At 41.4% G+C, this 23,766-nt stretch overlaps 1 protein-coding gene across 4 annotated transcripts; it reads left to right on the top strand.

Annotated features, from left to right (window-relative positions):
* Positions 1-1,080: 1,080 nt before the first annotated feature.
* TBC1D24 (TBC1 domain family member 24) lies at positions 1,081-23,215 on the top strand. Of its 4 annotated transcripts, none has more exons than XM_075179461.1 (8): positions 1,081-1,165; positions 12,515-13,541; positions 16,650-16,667; positions 19,384-19,542; positions 20,655-20,718; positions 21,471-21,566; positions 21,787-22,012; positions 22,226-23,215. In XM_075179461.1, the coding sequence occupies exons 2-8, from the start codon at positions 12,577-12,579 to the stop codon at positions 22,396-22,398; spliced, it is 1,701 nt and encodes a 566-aa protein (XP_075035562.1). In that variant the 5' UTR covers positions 1,081-1,165; positions 12,515-12,576; the 3' UTR covers positions 22,399-23,215. The 4 variants fall into 4 exon arrangements, with proteins under 4 accessions (XP_075035562.1, XP_075035560.1, XP_075035563.1 ...); XM_075179459.1 differs by lacking the exon at positions 1,081-1,165 and adding an exon at positions 1,200-1,364; XM_075179460.1 differs by lacking the exon at positions 1,081-1,165 and adding an exon at positions 1,362-1,448.
* Positions 23,216-23,766: the final 551 nt, after the last annotated feature.

Genomic DNA, 23,766 nt, shown 5'->3' with positions numbered 1-23,766 from the left:
AACTGTAAAAAAACTAAATAAAACTCGATAAAGTACCTGTCGTTGGTCTAACTCCTTTCCCAGGCCATTCAAACTACATCACCCATCCTACAGAACATATCCGGCGTCACACGGATGCATATGCCATGGATGTCATGCAACTATATGTAAATGTTACACAGAAGGCATGTTACCCCAAATCCACAAAATGTTCTCAACACCCCCCAATTTTTGTCTATACAAACCTAGCCCTGACTATACTCACTCCCATCCAAGACATTATTGTACGACGGTGCAAAAAGCTTTAACAATTAAAATAAAGATTTGTATTTTTAGCTCTTTAATTACACCAGACCTTGAATAAAGTGCACATACTTGGTACCACTGAGAACTGGTACATCTGGAGCACATTGTAGGAGCTTGTCTGATAACATTAGAGTACCTAGAACCATTATCACAAACTGTATATTTTTGCCTGCATTACTCTAAGCCAGTGATGAGCAACAGGTGGCCCTACGAACCTTTACCTGTGGCCCCCCAGCTCCTTCCTGTTTTATTGTCAGATGTGTCTGTAATAGCTGGTAACACTTATTTAAAATGGCTGCTGATATGTTGTTATACACGGATGTCCCATTTGATTAAATATATTGTTTTAACTTATTACAGAGAATTAGGGTTACATGTGGCCCTTGTGACGGTTAGAGGCCCATGAAATATATCAGGTAACCCATTACTGCCCTAAGATGGGCCAATGTGCTGCCAAAACAAAGGGCTGTTTGTTCCTGAATAAAAACAATATACTGTACAACTCATTTGGGCACAATAAGAAATAAAGTTATTCCACCTTACTTTTCGCATACCTAAAAGTGAAATTTGAAGAGCTGAACACGTGTATAATGTTCTACAGCTCAGTCTCTCCTCACTGGAGCCATTAGTCATTACCTGGCATGTAATTGTCCTGGCTGGCTTGTGAGGATTGGAGGTCGCTAACACGCATGCGCTAGCTAGCGGACTTGGAAGGGGGTGGAGCTCATCACTTTGAGTGACAGCTGGTAGAGCAGGACAGTCACAGCTCCCGCGCGGATGGAGACGGGGCCGTGCCATTTGATTGACACAACTGTCTGTGCACTAAGGAGCGGGTGCAGGTAGGGGCGGGGTTCTGGCGTGTGAGTGACAGGACTCCTAGGTACGTGAGGGGGCGTGGTCTGTAGCTGTCTCTTAGAGAGTAAGAGACAGTGGAGGGAGGGGACAGTCTTAGTGGAGGGCGGAATGGCCAGAGAGTCCCTGCTGATAGAGAGGGATAAAGAGGGGAGGAAACGAGACAGCCGGGGTAGGCCTACTGTATAGCAGGGTGGCAGTGGGCAAAGATAGCCTCTGGGAATCAGGTAAGTCAGGTGGTGCAGCTATAGGGTATTGTGACCTATGGATTGTATAGTGTCTGTGCTCTAGTTCCAGTGCACTGTGTTCAGGTAAGGTGGCCATATGTCATGTTCTCTATTTTTCTAGACTTGTTCTAAAACCTCTATGCCCTATGTTCATGCTGCTGCATTTCCTATTAGCTAATGGGATACCTATAATAGGGGGGAGTATTGTTAATATTAATGAACATGTCTTTATCAAACACTTACAGTCCACTAGAGGTGTGTTGCCTTATTGCAGGTGTGGAAGTGTGGGTGCTTTGTACTGACAACGTGCAGGCTGTACAGGGAACTTGAATAAGGGGTCTGGGAGTACTTCTGTTTTATGATGCATAGGGGATCTTCATGTTTGTAGGAGGTGATGTAAAATAATCCTTTTCTAATGTTGTGTCTCTGCAAATACATTGATCCATTTTTGCCTTTGAACAACTAGACAAAGGATCAGCCTTTCTGCAGAGATGTCATTGCAAGATAGTGCAACATTAATTTGTGTTATCAAAATAAGCAATCAAGTGAGTGTCTGGCTTCTTTGTATTTCTATTGGTTTTATTAGGGTACAATATTGCTGTGATAACACTCATGGAATGCCAGGCTGTAGTTGTGTTAATAGAGTGTAATGCAATTGTATAAAATAGGAACTTTTAAGGCATTCCACATCTATTGGTCAAACTAGAATAGTTTTTCAGTAGTTCTGCTACTGGCCGTTATAATACTTTTTGTTCCTGCCATTTAAAATTATACAGGTAAACCTAAGCTGAAGATATTGGATAAGTCATAAAATAGCTACTTTTAAGCCATAGAATACTACATTTGGTATAACTGTTCATGTCGCAGGCAACTTGTCTAGTCCAACCTCCATTGCCTCTAATGTTGTGATCATGTGCTGTTTTGCTAAGCAAATCCTTTATTATACTACTGGCTTAAGAGCGCTGGTGTGTTTTCCATGCTTGCTTTCGGGTTGACTATACTTGTAACACAAAAAAAACGTTTTAAAAGCGTTTCATTGGATACATGTGTCGCAGTATCTATTGTATTAGTGTCTCACTTCTCTTGGCTCTACACTCCAGAAGAGTTACACTTGCAGCTAAATTCAGAACTCTATTACAGCACAGGACTAGGTTACACCTTAAGTCTCTTTTATATAATGACCTGGACTTTTTAATATAAAATTGAGACTTTAAGGTGAAAATTATCATGACCATATGTTATGATAAAACTGAATGGTAATGGTTTTCCCAATCTTGCCTACTCTTAATTTGTTAATTTTTTTTTAATATAAACAATTTTCAGTATAAGGGATAGTGAGAAGTATGGATGTTTGCTAAAAGACTGTTGTCTGCTATATATGTAATTCCATAGATAGTGTCCTATTGTGTGGTTTCTTTTTAAATACCTTGAAATTATGGTTTAATTTGTGTGCTGCATAGACAAATGTCATATGATGTTTTATGACCTACAAAGCCTCCTTCATGACCAATTATTTATATAGCGCCACTGATTCTGCAGCGCTGTACAGAGAACTCATTCACATCAGTCCTGCCCCATTGGAGCTTACAGTCTAAATTCCCTTACACACTACACACACGGGTCAATTTTTTTTTTATAGCAGCCAATTAACCTACCAGTATGTTTTTGGAGTAGGGGAGGAAACCCACGCAAACACGGGGAGAACATACAAACTCCACACAGATATGGTCATGATCGGGAATTGAGCTCCTGACCCCAGAGCTGTGAGGCAGTAGTGCTAACCACTTAGCCAATATATAAATATATATATTTGTATATATTTACTGCTACATCGCTCACATTTTACTCTGTAAATGTTCCAGGTACTTGATGATTACATTTTAAATAAACCATTCTCCCTCTGCCTTCTTCCCTGTGTTCCCCTTCTGGCCATTCTCATAGGTGTGTGTGTGGGGGGGGGGGGGGGGGGGGGGGGGGGCGCTGTTTCTGTCTATGTGGCATTGCACCTGATTGATGGGGGAACTTCCAAACTGGGGGGGATGTAGGGAATTCAGAATTATTATATAACTTCACCACCTGAAACTGACTTTTTGGTGTTGGGTGGACCTATACTTTAACACTAACTAGTGGAAGTGACGTGGGTGGGGGTGCAGAATAATAGCCACTTTTTCAGTTTGCCAAAAGCTCATACACATTAATGCGACTTTCCAAGGAGTGTCCAACCTGCCCAGCTCCTGCCATCCAACCCAGCAGCATTTTAGTCACTGTGGTTGCTGTCCTACAGGAAAAGGTGCGTGACATGACAAAAGAGGAAGAAGTTAGTTCTGTATAAGCTGAAGGCGGTTTTCAAGGTTTGTAAGTAAGCATTTTAGAAGTATAGTTTTTTAGTTAAACTGGCTTTCAGTAACTCCTGCACATTGCCTATATTGTGTTTTTTCCCTGTGTTCAAAGACTTTGTATTCCTTAAATAGATTTCACATGTGTTCTATTAGTGACTCACTGCAGTAAAATTACATTTCCGACTCTGAAAAAAAACACTTTCAGCTGATTTTGAAGGAATATTTGGCCTCTACCTCAGAAATGATGATATTTACCAACTATTACCAGATTTGAATGTGAGCTGCCATAGCTCTTCTGTAGAGTTGGTGCAACAACTTACTGGGACAGTCTTGTTATTAAGAGGTGAGAATGGGCATACATTAGCTGCAAGGAGAGAATTGGTTTCAGTAGGATGGTGTTTTTCCTGACCTGTTTCAGCTACTACCGTGAGCATGGATGTGAAACCAATAAATAATATTTTGACAGCACTGTACAGATAATGCTGGCGATATAAGTGTTTAAAATTGGTGAAATGGCCATATTGGCGTAATGTTAACTTGTGTGTTTTGGAATAAATCAAATTTTTGTGCAGATGACGTGGCAGAATAGCCTATTAAAATGTTGTTTTCCCGTCCATTTATGGCTCTCCCAAATGTTTTCAGGGTGCTAAAAAGGCAGCCCAATCCTTACCCCACTTCCTTGACATGCTTTAGTGGTCCCTTTGTTTTATAATTTTCCTAATGTTACGAAACTTGCATGTAAGACAAACTGGATTTGAGCCATGAAGAACGGTTTTCACAGAATGAGATTGCTGCTGGCACCTTACTTTTTTGGGAGCCATTAATGTTTATATCAATGAAAGCACATTGTACCTGGCTGCTAAAAAAAAAATAAAAAAATCCTGCTGGTTCCTCGATTCTATGTTCTTTTGTTTAACCTGGTACAATTCTGTCCATCTGATCAAAACTAATATGTCAACAGTGGAAAGGAATACACGATCTAAGAGTCTTGTACCTATAGTCTGCTCTGTGACAAAATCATCAGAACTACAGTGTTCTGCGTAACCAAAATGAGATGCAAGGCTGAAATAATGTCACAGTTAAGTGGCCCTCATGTGTACGTCTGTCCGCACACAACAGTATCTGTCTGATATAGTGTGCAGGGCCAAACGAGACATTCTATTCGCTCAGCTTGTGGCAATTGAATGCGTATCCTGTTCTGTTATCTGCTAATCTTTTCTCCCATGCAATCCTTGTATAGGCTGAGCAAACAGAACTGAATCTGCCCAATAAAAATGATCCTGTTGCGCTCGGTCTAAAGGACAAGTGTAGTGAAAGATGGGCACCAGGCATTTGCAATAAAAGTCAAGCCTGCCCAAGACATACCCATCTCCTTTCATCTGGGCATTAAACTGCTATAGCCACATGTACATATGTTTACTTTTAGCTTCCAGATGGCACCCTGCTGCTTTTTTAAAGTATGTTGCTTAATAGAAAAGTGTGCTTGTTATGTATTCAATGCCTCAGCACACTGTATACCAATCAGCCACAACAGTAATACCACTGACAAGTGAATAACATTGATTATCTGCTTACAATGGCAGCTGTCAAGGGGTGGGATATATTAGGCAGTAAGTGAAGAGTCAGTTCTTGAAGCAGGAAAAATGGGTAAATGTAAGGATCTGAGCGACAAATTGTGATGGCCAGATGACTGGGTCAGAGTATCGCCAAAACGGCAGATCTTGTGGGGTGTTCCCGGGGTGGCTGTCCATGTGTGGTTGACCAGGCTTTGCTTATATTGTGTATTTTATCTTCAGATTGAGTTGCGAGGAAAAGGTCCGGTGTCTTGGCATTTTAGGGATAATTTACACATTCAGGTTTTACATCCAGACTTCATGCAGGTTCTGTCAATAAAAAAACAGATAAGCTGATCCAGTTCACCATTTCCAATTATGCACAGAAGAGTCTGCATGCAGCGGTTTTGGCATTAGTACAGCGCAGATTTCTCTGGCAATAGAAGTTCTGGAAATCTGTATAACATACCCATTAAAAACATCACAACCAACTTTGACTCCCCTGTTAAATAGTCTTAATTCATCGAAAGTAAACAGTGCTCCTATACTCCCAAATGTGTGATCTCTATCTAAATCAGTGCTGAATAAACCGAATAGAAATTACTTTTTGCAGGCCAGTCGTTACCCCCTTTTTCTACTCTATCTACAAATGAGGATATGTTTGTTTGTGATACTGACATTTTCCACAAAAAAAAGCTTTGTTTTAATGTGGGGGTTTTTTTCACACCCCTTAATTATGGCTCCTTTTTCTCCCTATAGTGCTGATGTGCTGTCATCTTGAATAATTGCAATGCATGCTTTGTGGCATCTATTTTTCGTTGGCAAATTAAATGTTTCAGCAAATGTGGAGTATGACTGCAGTTAAAAGTCCACATAGTCTGTTCGTGAACAAAAGAATCATTCATGGCTCCATTGGTAACAGAGCTAACAAATTCATGCTTTGCTTCATCTTGAGATCATGCCTTGTATTGAGATTATGCTTTATCAGACCTCTTAATAAAGGTCCTGCCTGCCTGGCACCCTCTTTCACCACAGCCTAATAGGCTACGCCACTTGGATTTGTTATCTTGGTTGCCATATGACAATACTTTTTACTTTGATAAAGAAATATATTGGAAACCGGTTCCGGTTGCCAGGATATAAATTGGGTGTAGGCGGAACCTTGGAGATTGGATCTGTGGACAGTCCTGTCTCCAGAAAAGGAGAATTTCTTGAATGTTACCCTTTGTGGGGTCTACTGAAGTTCGCTGTGTTTAACATGTTATTTTACTGTTTAGTTTGTGGTGGGGAAATTACCAGAAGTATAGCTTTTTGTTTCTTTTATTATTTAGACGTGACTTTCTGTTCGAGCTATACCTGCATGGATGTACGCAGGTTACCTGTTTCATAGTCCCCAGTGACAGATCTGTGCAGGTTGGGTGGTTTTTATGAAGGATACAACCATTTAATAAGGACATGGCCTATTTCATGTGTTATGTGTGCACATTAAATGGACCACTAAAACACAAGGGGGATATTCAGTTGTGTGCGATATCTGCAGTACATTGCCCAGAGTGCCTTCACAAGCTCACAAGCGTTCCGGAGGCACATCTCGGCTAATTGAATTCCCTCTCCCCCCCCCCCCCCCCCAAAAAAAATTGTTAAACTGACATTCTGTTGCATTATTTAAATGTAATTTATGACTTGCCCAATCCATTATGGCTGAAGTCCCTCATGACAGTCATTTGCAAAGCGCAAAACTGAGGGCATGTAGCGTAAATGACACTTTGTGATGTCATGCTCTGATTGTTAAGCTAATTAGGCCTATTTTGGATTTGCATATCAAAATAGCAGCGATGCAAAATTTTGTATGTTCTGATGGGAGGAGCTTGATTGTAGTGTGTTATGTAAATGAAGGCTAGGCACACCAATGGCCACAATTGCACCCACTTGCAGCAATAACCTTTTAATTTTCCTTGATGAGACCTTTTAATTGCAATTCAACAAATAGGGAGGATGTCTATATTTAATGTAATGCCGTTTGCACCTTCCAGGTACACGAGGGAAAGCACATTTCTAACTGTAATAACACGTAAATTTTGTAACACATATGAACAAGATCATTCCGATCTCCTCTCATGGACTGAGTAGTAAAAGCTGCAAAGTTGAGAATAATGAATAGGATTGACATAAAGTGGTGGTAGCGCAGACTTGTGAAGTTATTTATATTTTCTTTTTCACCAGCCTTTGCGGGTTTGGCTGGAAAAAATCACGAACAGATCACTTTTGCCGGATTTGTTCTTGAAGCCAGAATGTGGTTGTGTACCCTGTTATACATGTGCCCATTTGGGCAAAGTAAAATGGACTGGGCATCAGCAGTTTTTGTCACAGCGAATCAAATCCTATGAACCTCAAAGGTCAAAAAGACAAGATTGCATTCTGTTAAGCTGCTGTGACATCACTGATGTACCAATCTTCATTCTGCACAGCAACCTTGTCAATCATGCTGTCTGTATGGTTAGAGAAGCAACTACATCCCAACACGGCAATCTCCTTCTCTTAAATTCATTAGATTAAATGGCTCCTGAATAATTCAAACACTTTACTGCATTTATGATTGTTGCTCTTCTATAAAGATTCTGAAATCAGGAATGGTTATCTGCCTCAGCTGAGCTTTGATAACTGCATTACTTCCCAGTATTTCAGAAAGTAGACAATACTGTACTCTGGGTAAAACAATACTGTCTCTTTTTAATTGTGGTTCCCAGGTTGCCGTCTGCCCTGCACGGATCACATCAGTCTGTTGGCTGTATTGGAGACCTGGCATTTTCATGTAACTTTCATTTGTGCTCAAGTTGTTGAACGGAACAGAGCTAATCTCGGTTTTCTCCGAGATCCTAGGTTTAATTGCAAGTAAGACCATTCTGTCTTTGTCGAAATGCTTTGTATAAAATTAATCTTTGTTCTGCTTTGTTGAGAATAAATGTTCTTCTCCTTGTGAGAGGAAATGTGTTAATATTGGCTGATTGGTATAATGCACTTTGTGCAGACTTATCTCAAGTAATCGATTGGTGATGGTTAAATTGTGTGCAGAATAGGTATCTGTAAGTAGAACTGTCCCCAAATTTGTAGGTCTGTGTAATTAGCAGAACAGTGGGACTTGGGTGGGTACACACTACGGTGTTTGCAGCCGACCATTGGTTCAATTGAGTGATAAACAACCATTCGGACCAATATTGCATTAGCGTGTACGCTTAAACAATGAACTGTCGTTCCAAAGTACCGATCGTAGTTTCGTTTGATTGTTCAGCAGAACTAGAAATATCGTTTCAACGTCGTTCCAATCCTGCAGTGTGTACAAAATCACGAACGATTGCTCAACCAACTGCCGATAGTTCCTGAAACAGCGAGTCCTTTCTGGGCATGTATGTTTCAATTTATGATGTCTCTATGTCTATGTAGTGGTTACACAGCCTTATATTTGTAAGTTGATTGCTTGGTGCCTGGAGAATTCTGTATGCAGTGATCTGCATCATAAGAAGGGATCATAAGGATTCCAGTGACGGAGGCAGCCAATGTTCTGCTACTTGAGGCAGAAAATAAAATTGCATGCTGTTCAGTTATTAAGGCTGTTCTTGCTTCATCATAATCTATTTATTTATATAGCGCCACTAAATCTCTAGTGCTGTACAGAGAAGTCTCTCACATCAGTCTCTGCCCCATTAGAGCTTACAGTCTAAATCCCCTAACATATACACACAGACAGAGAGACTAAAGGCAATTTAATAGCAGCCAATTAACCTACCAGTATGTTTTTGGATTGTGGGAGGAAACCGGAGCACCCGGAGGAAACACGGGGAGAACATACAAACTCCTCACAGATAAGGCCATGGTCGGAAATCAAACTCATGACCCCAGTGCTTTGAGGCAGAAGTGCTATCTACTAAGCCACCATGTTTGGAAAGTGTGCAATACATTTAATCTACTATAAACCTATAAGGCGGTTGACTTATGAAACCCCCTAAAAAGGAAATTTAGAAATGTTGCCCATAGCAACCAACTGGATTGTAGCTATCATTTTAGAATGTGCAAGATAAATTATTGCTAGAATCTGGTTGCTATGGGCAACACCTCCACTATCCCTGTTAGAAGGTTTGATAAATCTACCCCGAAGTCCTTCAGGTGTACGGTTATTTGTCACCAGTTTATAAGCCAACTGCAGTCTTCTGGCATATATATCGGATCATTTTCTTTTTTTTCTTTTTTTTTATCTATTTTAACAGTATATTATAACATGTTTCCGTCCATTTCCAGTATTGGGCATCTATACATAAGATCTAACATGGGCTGATCAGACTTGTGTGAATATCTGTGTGCATCTATACAGGCCGTGTGCAGTAATGTGTAATGAATTCTGCAGCCGTCGGCTATTTTCAGGAAAATCGAACATGGTTTAATCTCGTTACAGCGTTTTATTGACTTGTGCAGTGATTCTGTAATGGATCTGTGTTGTGGCTGGGAGGCCCCCTCCTTCTGTTCTGCAAGGACTGGTTAGCTGGATAGGCGTTATAGTGGCTGCAGTGTTTATTGAATTTAATGCTTTCTATAATCTAGTTTTGTTTAATATTATTGGTATTGTAACATTTATATAGCTTGGGATTCAGGGAGATAGTCTTGCTTCCACGCAGTCACAATAGGTTCCTTTTAATTTTATGGTTTTGGGTTTGTTTTATTTTTTTGGGGTTTTTGTTTTTTTTACAAATATACCAATTATCTTGTTCTATTTAAGACATTTGCCTTTTTTAAATTTTTCCGCCCTTGTCTTTGCTGGAATTATTTTCTTTTGCCTTTAAGTTGTTGGTGTTCCATGTAAAGTTGGTAAGCCAATGGTCTGAAACCCTAGCACAGTGTTCTCTGTGAAGAGGTGGTAATAGAAGTGATGACAAAACATAATTTTTCCTTTTGTTTAACACCTGTTTATTGTAAAAATCTAAACTTTTAATGTGTTTGGTTTTTTTGGGTTTTTTTTTTTTTACTTTTTATTGTGACCATAGTCCTCTAATTTGAGCATACAATTGCAGGAGAGACTGAGCAGTTTGTTTGAGCAACATGAAAACAGTCAGAAATAGAAGTCTTGTGTTTCTTGTGTGGCTCTCTTCCTTCTCATCCAGGCTGACATTCATGGACTCGAATATGTCTCTCTGCTTTAACTCTGAGCCCTAGAGAGTGACCGTGCATGCTGGAGTCTGTAGTTCCACAGAAGTAGGGGGATCAGTCCACACTTCCCTAATTCCTCAAATGTATGACCACGATCTATAAGAGCAGGAGCACACATTATGCACTGAAAACATACGAGGCGCTATATTAAATGTATGTATAATAAACTGTGATATATCTGAAATTCAGGGAAGGTTCTTGGTGTACGTTATGATCATATTATGAATGCACAGTTCCACAACAGAGAAAAGACTTTCTTGCTTTAAACCAAGCAATGTCCTTGGATTCATGGGGGCTGGGGAGTGATTCTAGGTGATGAATAAAGCTATTTTTGGCTACATCTGCAATAATAGTTCACAATCACTTGTGTGAGCCGTGGTGTCTGCTCTGCAGTCAGGAATAATATCGAGCAGATTAGATTGTCCCATAAATAAGAACACGCCTACGTCTGCTAGGACAAGGGGAGAACTTTCATTTCGGCTTGGCCACCTCTTCTTAGGCTCTATAAAATTTGACTGTCTGTGTTTAATGTTTTAACAGTGGCTTCAAATTATCTAGGTCAGGGCTGATGTTATCCCAGCCAGTGACGGCTTATTTGGTGCTGCTGCTGCTTTCCTTTCCCTCTCTCGCTGTTAAGAAGAGACTGGTTTTGTACATACCCATTTATTTGACCATGCACGTTGGCACAAACAGACCTCCATTGTCTAAAAGACTGGTATACACTGGTTTTACTTGCATAAGTACCGAATGACTTCTGGATTTATTCTCCCCTAATTAGTAAATGTAAGCTTTAAAGTAGTTATCCAATTTGGGAGATTATCTCCCCCCTCACCTCCCCTTGAACAACAAACGTAACTCAGAAAGAGCAGCAGATTGTGGTGTTTCAGAGCAGAGGATCGGAGCAATCACAGGGCTTCATTATGTCGGAAGGTGTATTCTGACTGTGGTAATTTGTTGAATGAATGCTGGTCTTGTCCAATCGGGTGACTCGCTCACTACACACCTCCTATCCTGGCAGATCCAGCATGGATAGCCATTTATTCAATTAACTGAAAAGTGATCAGGGTATTTAACAAAGGAGGCAGACTGTTTTGAGGATTGGAGCCACTGTGTTAAATGGACAATGGTAAAGAAAATGAATAGGGATTAAACAGTTGTCACTACAGACCCCTCTGTGAGATCACTTCTGCGTAATGAGGCTGACTGTTGGAGGTTGTGGTTCACTTTCACTTTCCTCTAGAAGCAACATTTAGGAAACTTGGTGCTCTCTGGTGCCTAAATTAAGGTCATGGCTTAGGGGAGTTCTGAACTTGGGTGTTTGCACAATCTGTGCTTTAGTTATCCCTATTTTCACAGGTGTACATTAGCAAGTTATTGTTCATGTGACTTTAGCGTAATATTACGGTAGACCTGCAGATGAGGTGCTTTTTAAAAAAGCACCTTGCAAATTTCCTTTCTTTAAGGTCAATAATGTTCAAGGATATACTGAGGTTACAATGCAATTTCCCTACCACTAGCATACAAACACACGAAAGTGCTAATTTAATCTGAATCCAGTTACCTTTCTCATCATCCTCATTTATTTATATAGCGCCACTAATACCGCAGCGCTGTACAGAGAACCCATTCACATCAGTCCCTGCCCCACTGGAGCTTACAGTCTAAGTTCCTTAATATAGACACACACTCAGGCAGACAGAGAGGGAGACAGACAGACACTAGTGTCAATTTTGATAGCAGCCAATTTACCTACCTGCATGTTTTTGGAGTGTGGGAGAAAACCAGAGCACCCGTAGGAAACCCACGCAAACACAGGGAGAACATGCAAACTCCTCGAACCGTTGACCCCAATTGGATAGCACTGTAGTAAATGGTTGTTTACCAGTTGGACAAGCTCTGCTTTTTACGGACTAACCCTCTCTACCACCCTTACCAGATTGCCGGGTCTCCCCTGGCAAAAACCCTAATCCTACACCCCACATACCTTGTCCATGTGTTTTACATTGTATTTCTGAAAAATTAAAGAAAATCATTTGATATTGTTGTATTTTTCTATTTTCAGAAAACACTATGAACTGAGAATTTATTCCTGGGGAAAAAAACACTTTCTTACGACAAGCAGCAATGGATGACCAAGAATATGGGCGTTTTGTGGACTGGGATAAAATGGAGACGGGGGGACAAGAGCAGAGCCCCAAAGTACTAAACTGTACAGATTTTCAGGAGTTAAAACAATTCTCCCGTCAGGGATATTGGGCAAAGAGCCATTCATTACGGGCCAAGGTGTACCAAAAACTGATAAGAGACATCCCGTGTCGCACCGTGACGCCAGATGCCAGCGTGTACCGTGACATTGTGGGGAAAATCGTCGGCAAGCGGAATTCAACTTCCCTACCTCTGCCGGAATTTGTGGATGACCGCCAGGTTCCCACCTTTTGTCTCAACTCTGAAGGGATTGGAGCTGTTAGGAAAATCATCCTCTGCATCTCAAACCAATTCCCAGACATTTCCTTCTGTCCCATTCTTCCGTCCCTCGTGGCACTGCTCCTCCACTATAGCCAAGATGAGGCAGAATGCTTTGAAAACGTCTCCCGAATACTGGCTTGCAATGATCCAAACAGGCGACTCGTTGACCAAACTTTCTTAGCGTTTGAATCGTCTTGCATGACTTTCGGAGATCTTGCGGGCAAATACTGCCAGGGACCTCACAAGCTCATGGTAGCGGTGTCTGAAGATGTCTTGGAGGTGTACTCTGACTGGCAGAGGTGGCTCTTTGGAGACCTACCCTTTGCCTATATTACTCGTGTATTTGATGTGTTTTTGGTGGAGGGTTACAAAGTGCTGTTCAGGGTAGCCCTGGCTCTTCTTAAATTCTTCCACAAGGTAAGAGGTGGCCAGCCCATGGAATCAAACAACGTAAAAAGAGACATCCAGGTATTTGTGAGGGACATCAGCAACTCTGTGACTCCTGAGAAGCTCCTGGAGAAAGCCTTTGCGATCCGGCTTTTCTCCCGTAAGGAAATTCAGCTGCTACAAATGGCCAATGAGAAGGCTCTGCAGCAGAAAGGGATCACGGTAAAGCAGAAAAGGTAAGCACTCCAGACTGGGATAGAGGATAACGAACAAAACTTGCTAGCAGTTTAAGGCTTTAAATGAACAATTATTGCCTGTGCCAAAACTGGGTTTTAGGAGGCCAACTATCTGCACAAGCAGGACTCTGGCCATATTGATGAACCATAATTGATTGCTCTTTATTCTCCTGACTTGGGGGTAAATGTATCAATATGCGGGTTCTTCAACACCCGCGTGTTCAGCCTCTTCCGCGATTAAATTTCAAGCGGCGCTGCATTGTAAAGGGAAGTTAACCCTTTACAATGCAGCGCCGCTTGAAATTTAATCGCGGAAGAGGCTGAACACGCGGGTGTTGAAGAACCCACATATTGATACATTTACCCCTTGGTGTCCAATATTCTTAAATGCATGAAGAATGTGTCCATAAAACTTTAATTAGAGCAAAATCTAAAGATTTATTAGGAAAGGATACCTTATGCCAATGAAGTTGCTCAATATTATGCCAGTCGTATTTCTAAATTGTCAAATATCCAAATATTGTAAGATATGTTAATTGTATCTGGTTTTCCTGGCTTCATTTACAAAGCGCACTGCAAAACGTGTTTGTTTTACAGCAGTGTGTCTGGCTAGTCTTCCCTACGCACATCAAGGTACATCATTATTTTCCACACAGGACCCCTCCACAAAACAGCAGTGAGCTTAAACGCGCAGAGGCACAAAAATCTGAATATGTGCACTATGCAAAAGTATAAAACTCACAAGTCCAAAGTCCTACCACTATAGAGCCACCCCATTTAAGTAACATTTCTGTTTTCTCCTTAAATACTGCCAATATTAATTATGAGTGAAAGGAGCCTTTACTGTTTACTATATTTGACACTTTTTTTTGTATTTAAAGCTTTCTTTTACATAGGACAAAATAACCTTCTCATCTGAAACTTAACTGGAAGGCATAAGCCGCATCCCATTAAAATTATAGGACAAGACTCGTGTCTTGGCCAACTCTGAGCTGGTGTAAAAATAGTCGTTTTGTGGAGTGAAAACGGCTATGCATCCCTAAAAATACACCCTCTCCACTTTGCAATTGTAATATTCTCGCTACTCAAGTTGAAGTCTCATTTTCTCTACAAAACTAGGTACACCAGTGCGCTCAATCCATACTTTGCCAAGAAAGCTCTCGCTGCGCTCCTTCTATTGGTTGCTGTCATTCCTGCAGGTGGTTAGGCAAAGTGGCTGGATCTACTAAGATTTGACCATGACCTAAACAGAAAGATCTCATTGTTTGGCGCTCTGGTGCAATCGTAGAAGGCACAGTTAGCGATGTTGGGTGATAACTGCATACGCTGTAAAATGCCGGATCACCAGCTGTCCTTATCGACATCTGAACCATGACGTTCCGATGTTGATCAGAATCGGCAAACTTATTTTACTCTCATGTGTGCTGCAATTTAATGGTAATTGGGTCTAAAACTACACAAATGGCTAGCAAACTTGCAGCATGTATGGGTCACCTTTTTAATGTTACTTGAAGATGTATATGTAGAAGCACCTGTGCCACATATTTCTCTAAACACATTGAGGGATTAAATAGATTAAGTCCCGGGAATATATTGTGCAGACAGTTTACAAGAGGAACGCTGACCTGTTCCCATGTTTGCTCTTTGCCTACATTTGGTGAAAGTCTCATGTGCCTAAATAATTCCTAGTAGTAATTTGTTTGTAGGCGTCTCTTGACTAGGGACTGTTCTGACCTTCATACTGCATTCAGTCTCCATCTCCTACTAGTCCTTGTGTACCCTGGATATTAACGTAGCAGGAGATGTGGGCTGATCTTCTGGGAGGCAGTGACCTGTCAGCCGGTGTTATTCTGTAAGTGATAGGGACAGTGTGCCTGATTCATTAAGTATCTTAACTACAGAAACTTCTTATTTCAGTCTCCTGGACAAAACAATGTTACAATGCAAGGGGTGCAAATTAGATTTCTGTTTTGCACATAAGTTAAATACTGACTGTTTTTTCACGTAGCACACAAATATCAACTTTAAATTTCAGTGTGCAAATAAGCTATCAAGTATTTGTGTGCTACATGAAAAAACAGTCAGTATTTAACTTATGTGCAAAACAGAAATCTAATTTGCACCCCTTGCATTGTAACATGGTTTTGTCCAGGAGACTGAAATAAGAAGTTTCTGTAGTTAAGATACTTAATGAATCAGGCCCAGTGTCATGATGTGACCAGGGGTCTAGAGGCCAGGGTGAAGTCGTAAACAGAGAGTGGAAGGAGTAGGGTCCTCAGTAACACAATTGGCAATGTGCCGTTCCCATCACACTGATTAAGTCTGCGGTGTCGAATGCATTATACATCCTTCTTCTTGGCGTCTCTGCAGTTTTGCTATATTAAGCCATGTTCTTATTACAGCCAGAACCTGAATATTCATTTTAAATAGGTCCTAGTTTTTCAGTTCGGCTCCTGCACTGAATATGCATCATTGTTTTTGCATGTTGGGGCAGCACGGTGGCTCAGTGGTCAGCACTTCTGCCTTACAGCACTGGGGTCATGAGTTCAATCCCCAACCATGGCCTTATCTGTGAGGAGTTTGTATGTTCTCCCCGTGTTTGCGTGGGTTTCCTCCGGGTTCTCCGGTTTCCTCCCACATTACAAAAACGTACTAGTAGGTTAATTGTCTGCTAACAAATTGACCCTAGTCTGTGTGTCTGTCCGAGTGTGTGTGTTAGGGAATTTAGACTGTAAGCCCCAATGGGGCAGGGACTGCTGTGAGTGAGTTCTCTGTACAGCGCTGCGGAATTAGTGGCGCTATATAAATAAATGATGATTATGTATGATACCTCTCTTGTCCCTTGCAATGATCACCAGTTTTGGTGCTATTTGTATGCTATGCAGACCGTTCTGTCATTTTGTTGCAGCGTTAGTAATAGATTCTGCAGATCTGTACTGTGTAGTTTATTTATAAACCTCCCAGTGTATGTGAACTAGGCATTGTCAGTAGTCCTTGTGGTCAGTGGTTTTAACGGATTAGAAAATGACTTGACACTTTTCACCAATTCACTCATGTTTATTCTTTGCTTTCTTCTCTCTCTTCCTCTGCTCTTCCTGTCCTATCCAGAGTACAGTCTCCTGTCCGGTAAGTGAACTCGCTGTCTCCCTTCCTCTACTCACGCTGCTTCCTCTCCCCTAATGTTCAGTGACTGATGCTTTCCTGGCCGGCTGTTTAACTTGCCTGAGCTGTGGGCTGAAAGAAAGCTGATACTAATTTGTAGCTTTATCTGGGCACTGTCTCTCTGCATAGGTGCTGATAGGAGTTATATGGACCAGTTCCCAGATTGCGTAACCTATTATTCATTCCTTGACTGTAGCAGCAGTCTGTCCTGAAAAAACCTGTATGGGTAATTACTAACATTGTGCAAACATGCAATAATTCATTGCAACCAAGATATGCTTTTATTAGTTTAACGTGTGCTGACCCGTTCACAGCTTATTACTGACTTGTTGCTATGGATTACTAGACAATTACACCTTGAATCGATCACATTTACAGAAGGGTTTTGGTATTCCCTATAATACATATGGTAAGTGACCTAATAAATTCTGAAGATGACATCGTTGAGCACCAGCTATATTGATATTTAGAGGCGTTAATACATGTGCTAAACTGGATCCATCTCTTACAAAGATTGGAGGCTGCCACTTAGCGGGCTGGTCCAGGGCTCCGGAGGGGCTGCCACTTAGCGGGCTGGTCCATGGCTTCTGGGAATGCAGCCTATCCATTCACTAGGAATTGGTGACAACACTGAGGGGTAGATTTTTCAAACCATTTGAAAAGAAAAAGTGGAGGTGTTTCCCATAGCAACCAATCGGATTCTAGCTTTTTATGTAGTACATTCTAAAAAATGATGGCTAAAATCTGATTGGTTCCTATGGGCAACATCTCCACTTTTCCTTTGTGGACAGTTTGGTAAATCTACCCATGAGACTCCATGTCCCTGACTTTCCTAGTTGTTCAGCTGTTGTCTCAGGAATATTGTTTCAGTCAGCAGAGGTGCTGTGTCCTGTGTGTAGGTGACTTATGTCCAGGACTTACACGGTGGAGTATAGTGACTTATTGGCCCTGTGTCTTACATGAAGAACATTTCGTCACAGCACAAGTCAGAGTTTCTGTTAGAAGTGTTTATACAGCAGCCGTCATGTATCCCAGACAACCGCACACAATTAATTAATAATACTATTTTTAGAAGCTTCTCCATCCACTAAGGGCAAATCCTTTGAAATCCAACCATGCGAAGGAGGGAAGCGCAGACTTGTGCCTGACACTCAATCCCAACTTATTGTTTCTTATCGCATGGCTGCTGCCAAGTAATGTCTAATGGCAGGCTGTGTGCACTGATATACTAACCTGTCGCATGTGTGGGTGGGGCATGGGGCTTGGTAAAGACGAGATAATGGAGCCGGTGGCAGCAGTCATATCTGTCTTGCAAATGATTATTTGAATGCATGAAAAAGGAGTACAGTGTAACCTGTCATCTATCCATTGCCATATAAATATTTAAAGGTTCACTAAAACTATTAGAAGACTTCACGTGTGACATCCGAAATAAGGTCTGGTAACTTGACAGAACATATGGAGTTTATTAAATAAATAGAACCTTTTTTAATCCTCCTCAGTTTAACCTATTGTCTGTTATCAACTGTCTTTGGCTACAGAAATCTCCCAGCCCCGTACTCTCATAGGAGCAGATTCAATTCGGCACGAGGTGATGCAGTGCGTTCTCGGAACAGTCCGCGGAGACACATTGAGGCGATGTTAAGCGGCACCTCGCACTGACCTAAATCTGCCCCATAGACTTTGAGCAACTTGCATTTTGTGCATTATTTAATCAGTTTCTAAGTAATAAGTGGTTGAGCAAGGGGATAGTTAGAACTGAAACTCAGAAAAATCCCCCCGCACACTGCTGTCAGGCAGCAAATTGGCTTTGGGATACCTCTTAATAGGTTGGCTCTTAATTTTAAAATACATGCCTATTCCTACCACTGTTCTCTGCTATCTAACGGTAAATAATGTATATTCCCTTACACTGTATATTTGATTCATATTTTGTTTCTTGTAGATGTGTATTATGGCCTGTAGTGAGTTGTTTTTTTTTGTTGTTTTTTTTTTTTTGAAAATGTAAATAAAAATACGTGAGTATAGGTACTGTCAGTTAGGTCCACCCAAAACTGAAGAATCGACGAGAGGCTTTTTGTAGAATTCTAGTGGGAACCTCGTGCTCACAGGCCTGTTGGTCTATTTTATATACTTGTCTGCAGTATTTGTTATGCTGCCTGTTTTACCTTGCCATCTGATCCATGATTAGTGTAATCTTCTTGGGCTTTCTGCTGCTGCATAGCAACTGATAAGATCAGCGACAGAAGGACCGGACTTGTTGTAGCTAATTTCTGTCATTGCCGCTGCTGTCGGAATAGAATTCGGTGTTAAGTCATCTATCGCAGGGAGTTCTGGGAATTGTAGATGAGCTGCAACAAAGTTTAGTAAAGTTTCTTCGCTTTAGTAACCCATAAGTCACTGACTCGCCCCTCTGATCAGATGACTAAATAAAAAAAAATAAAAAATAATTACCTGGTTATAGTGTAGGCAGACATATTAGGTCTGCCCAATATCCTTTCACTAGTGGCATCACTGAGACAGTTATAGCCTAAATAGGGTGTTGTGGGTTTTGGCGCTTTATGTTAAGCAAGAAGACCCTATGGCCCTTATTCCTGCTTATTAGCTATTAGTTCTGTGTCTGTATATGGTTTCCTTTCCCCCTATGCAATCTGATTTTTTCCCACGACGTCTCTTGCAGACAGAATGTCCACCTGGCCGTCCACGCTGAGAACTTCACCTCTGAGATTGTATGTGTGAAAGAGATGCGAGACATATGGTCCTGGATCCCGGAGAGGTTTGCCCTCTGCCAGCCGCTGCTGCTCTATACCAACCAGGAGCATGGCAACAGCCTCAGCAGGTGAGATCTCTGTATACATGGGATCCTTCTATTAATAATACGTTGGGTCATTGATGGGCATCTAGCAATCTAGATGTTCAGATTTGGTTACTAGGAGCCACTGAGACACATCTTGATATGGTGGGTGAGGTACCTGAGCAAAGGCTTCCATGGGGTGCCCGAAATAACACTGACAGGAGATGGCACTGCGGCTGTAGTTCAACTATCCTATGAACATAAATCTGTCACCGCTTCACACAGCTGTGTTTTTGTTTTTTTTGGTTTTTTTTTAAAATGTTGTATTTGTTAATGTATATCAAATCAATATGTCCATTATTGGACTTGTGTTATTGTGGCCCGACCCCACGCGTTTCAAGATAACTGCTATAGCAGCGATATTCATACCCGATGCTGCTCGCCGAATGGGTTAAACCTTAGCACTGGGGGAGGGGGGGGGGGGGGTTTATGTAAAAATAATGTATATTTACTAAATATGTAGGTGTTTAACGTGTGGACAGTGCAGCGTCTGTTAATATCTGGCGTGCAGGGCCAAAAGAGTTAATCCCCGATACTAGACGCAGGGGAGTGCAAAAAAAACAAACCATTTTTAAGTGCATATTTTATTTGAGCTGGTGAACTGCAGTGCTGGTGGTGGTGGTCCCTATCCCTGATCTTCCAGTGGGACTGCAGGAGCAGCCTCAGGCTGGATTACCTCCTGCCAGGTTGTGTGTGTATAATACCTTTTAACTACTGTATCTTTTTGGATACATCCTGGCAATGGAATTGGGGTTTTCACTTATCCACTGAACTGTGTTGGAAGGACATTGCACCGTTCTTCCATAAGATAGTCTATCCATTGATGACTCTATCCCAGTTGTGCTTCAGAAACTTTCTTCCAGAGCTGATGGTCCTTTCTGCAGACTCTGAGAATATACCTTTATCTGGTATTCCTCATGGAACATCTGCACAAGGATCAGACTTGGTCACTGTAGTTCCTGATGCCCACAAACAACTGTCCCTCTTAGTGATCTCATCCACTGGCCATGGTAGTAAAAATATTGGGCTGATACCTGTGTATTTTAAAGTTCTGTCTGACCTGTTCTTACTTGTGTTTTTTTGTTTTTTCCCGTCAGGTTTTACTTGCACTGTGAGGGGCACGAACCCACCCTTCTTCTCATCAAAACCACCAACAAAGAGGTACGTAGATACCTGAGACTTGACTCTGTATATAGGGAACGAGCTGCCGTGACCATTGTGTGTTTGTGTCTATACTCCTCTGAACAGTTATGCTTTGTTTAACATTCCCTAAATTGTTTTTATTTTATTTTTTTCTAAGCATTGCTATTAATTTGTCTGCTCCATTTTATGGTTAGAAAATAAGGATAGAATTTATTTTGCACCATACTAAGGGAGGTGTCGGATGGACGCTGTAAACATTAACACTGGTCCAGCCAGAACCCCCTAGTCCCTCAATCACTACCATGGTGACAGTTTGACGTTAAGGGGAAATGGTCTGATCATCACAGGAGAGTAGTATAAACTCTGACGTGGTATGCAGGGTCTTCAGAGCTTAATCGCACTCGTATGATAGGATGTCAACATTTGTGCTGCGCTTTTGTAGAGGTGGAAAACTACAGCATTCAGCCCCTTACAAAACACTGATACATTTCTGTGGGGTTTTCCTCTTTACTGAATAGTATGACGTAGCTGTTTAGTCCATGTTCAATTGAAAATAGGTCTATAACTGTCCCCATCTTCTACTGCAAAACACTGGATTACCATACCCTTAAATTACTGATCATATTATTTTCTGTTCTTGCTGTTATTGTTCCCAGTATTCTTTTACGCTGGTAAATCTGCACATGCTGAGGGCGTAATGTCTGCTCAGGGGTTTAGTCACCCAAATATTTCCACATCCCTTGTTTACTAAACAGCTTATTGTATCCTAGGTGTGTGGGGCTTTCCTCTCTACAGACTGGAGCGCACGCAAGAGAAGCGGTAACAAGCTGAGCTTCTTCGGAACCGGAGAGTGTTTTGTTTTTCGGGTAAGGTGCGATTCCTCTGTAGGTGAACAGATCTAACCCTCAAAGCTTTTTTTTTTAGTGACCCTTGACCTCATGTTTCGGTAGTCACATTGTTTTTAATCATCTGAGTTTTCCATTGTAACATACTGTGCTGCATGAAAAAGTTGAGTACTGTAGTTTTGTCCTGGAAGACTTGTACATAGACACAACTCACAGATATCGTCTTCTTTTGCTTACTCAGTTGCAGCCGGAGGTAGAGCGCTATGAGTGGGTGATAATAAAACACCCTGAGCTCGGCAGGGAAAGTTCAGCAGCTGCCGACAAGGGATCAAGCTCTCCCATCAAGATCGCAGACAGCACAGACCCCTCTGATCGCTTGTCCCCTTTCCTGGCCACCCGCCACTTCAACCTCCCATCCAAAACCGCCTCTATGTTTATGGCGGGGAGCACAGACTGCATCATCATAGGTGAGTAGCCGCAGGCTGCAATGTAGTAGGCATTGGTGATGCTACGGAAACTACTATATTTTCTGTATATACCACTATTGCTTTATATGTACAGCTTTATCATGTAATCCATAGATTTAATAGAACATTCCTCCCAGTGGTTATATTGCCATTATTGTAGAAGGCAGCGTTGTACAATTTTGGGCGGTACACTGACTCTTTGTGTTCTATCAGGTGGTGGCGATGGACAAGCTTTATATCTGGATTCAGATCTGAATTACGGAAGAACCAGTCACTGCAATACTTTCAATAACCAGCCTCTGTGCTCAGAAACCTTCCAGATCGCAACGATTGAGGTGTGGGGCTTCAAAGACCATCTAAACAACGATAACGGTGCGTTGCCTTGATCTGATCGTCTTCACGGTATCCGCAAAGAATCCTGGCCATGTCTTAGCTGGAACCTCTCAGCAGGTACAGAGGTGGCCTTCAGAACTCCTGCTCAGCTTACATTTGCTGTAAGGAGCTGCTATTTGTGAAATTGCTCTGCAGTTTGATGGATATGAATACGCACCATATCTCTGACCTTCTCACGGGATCAAAATGAACTGTGAATGTTTCACTTGGCACTCCCAGATTAAGAACTGACTGCTATTCGAACACAGTACATTCCACAATGTAATAAGCCGTCTACTCGCTTAGACTTCAGACCAGTGTCGTGTGTCTGCAGTGCATATCTGCACTGGGATCCTGCCTGTCTCCTCAACACACCGTTTTCTTGTACACTTCCTCCCACTGGTCTCCTGGATTTCTATGTCCCTTCTCTTTACCCCCTTCCACATAGTCAATCCTTACTGGCAGGACAGTTAAAATAAAGGATCCTGAGTCTGGTTAAATATGAAATTATTTGAATTAAAATGGGTATTAAAGTGAATATTGGGCATGGATTTCTTTTCCTGTGCATTTCTCCCAATTTATTTTTGTCTGGTGTATATATTTCTAGACCGACATGGCAATATGTGATGAGTAACTTAAACCTTATTTGGACATATTAAATTTCACTGAGGTCCATATAGAGGCAAACAGCTAATCTTGGGTAATAGGTGATTAGTCACGTCATTTCAAGGTGATTTAAACAGGAAAACCTTTAACCTGTTTTTGGACAACTAATGTTAACACATATTCTAACATGTCCTCCTGTAATATACATCATTGTAGTTGGGGGGGGGAAGACCTATACAATGCATTATAGGTAACACCTGTAATAAAATAACCATCTTTGGCATCCTTACGAGTGTTACAAGTTACAGAATAAAGTTAGGGGGATATCTGGGATAACGTACACCCTTTGAAAAGGCATAGAACACGGATTGGCTGCATTTTGTTTTGTATTTGTTTAGTTTGTTTTAAAAAAAAAAAAATAATATATTAAAATGGCCTATGTGTCCTAAAAACAATATCCGTCAACTTGACTTTAGTAGGTTAAATAATAAGATGGCTTTATGCGTGACTTAACTCTGAAACTTACTTAGGTCCCAAAAGGGTTAAAATGCCTCTGGACATGAGGGTGGCTCGGTGGTTAGCACTTCTGCCTCACAGAACTAGTCACGAGTTGGATTCCTGGCTAAGGCCTTATCGGTGTGGCGTTTTCTATGCTCCCCTTGTATTTGTGTGGGCTTCCTCCCACATTCCAAAAACATACTGGTAGGTTAATTGGCTGTTGATAAAATAACGTGTGTTAGCGAATTTTAGACTGTAAGCGCCAATGGGGCAGCAGG

The sequence above is a fragment of the Mixophyes fleayi genome, chromosome 7 (genome assembly GCF_038048845.1).
Source record: "Mixophyes fleayi isolate aMixFle1 chromosome 7, aMixFle1.hap1, whole genome shotgun sequence".
NCBI lineage: Eukaryota > Metazoa > Chordata > Amphibia > Anura > Limnodynastidae > Mixophyes > Mixophyes fleayi.
Note: the sequence above shows the minus strand (reverse complement) of the source record. Positions and strands in the feature narration are given on the sequence as shown.

Coding starts and splice junctions, on each gene's coding strand:
- TBC1D24 (XM_075179461.1), top strand. CDS start 12,577: ATGGATGACCAAGAATATGGGCGTTTTGTGGACTGGGATAAAATGGAG. Junction 20,719..21,470: donor TCAAAACCACCAACAAAGAG/GTACGTAGATAC, acceptor ATTGTATCCTAG/GTGTGTGGGGCTTTCCTCTC. Junction 22,013..22,225: donor CACAGACTGCATCATCATAG/GTGAGTAGCCGC, acceptor GTGTTCTATCAG/GTGGTGGCGATGGACAAGCT.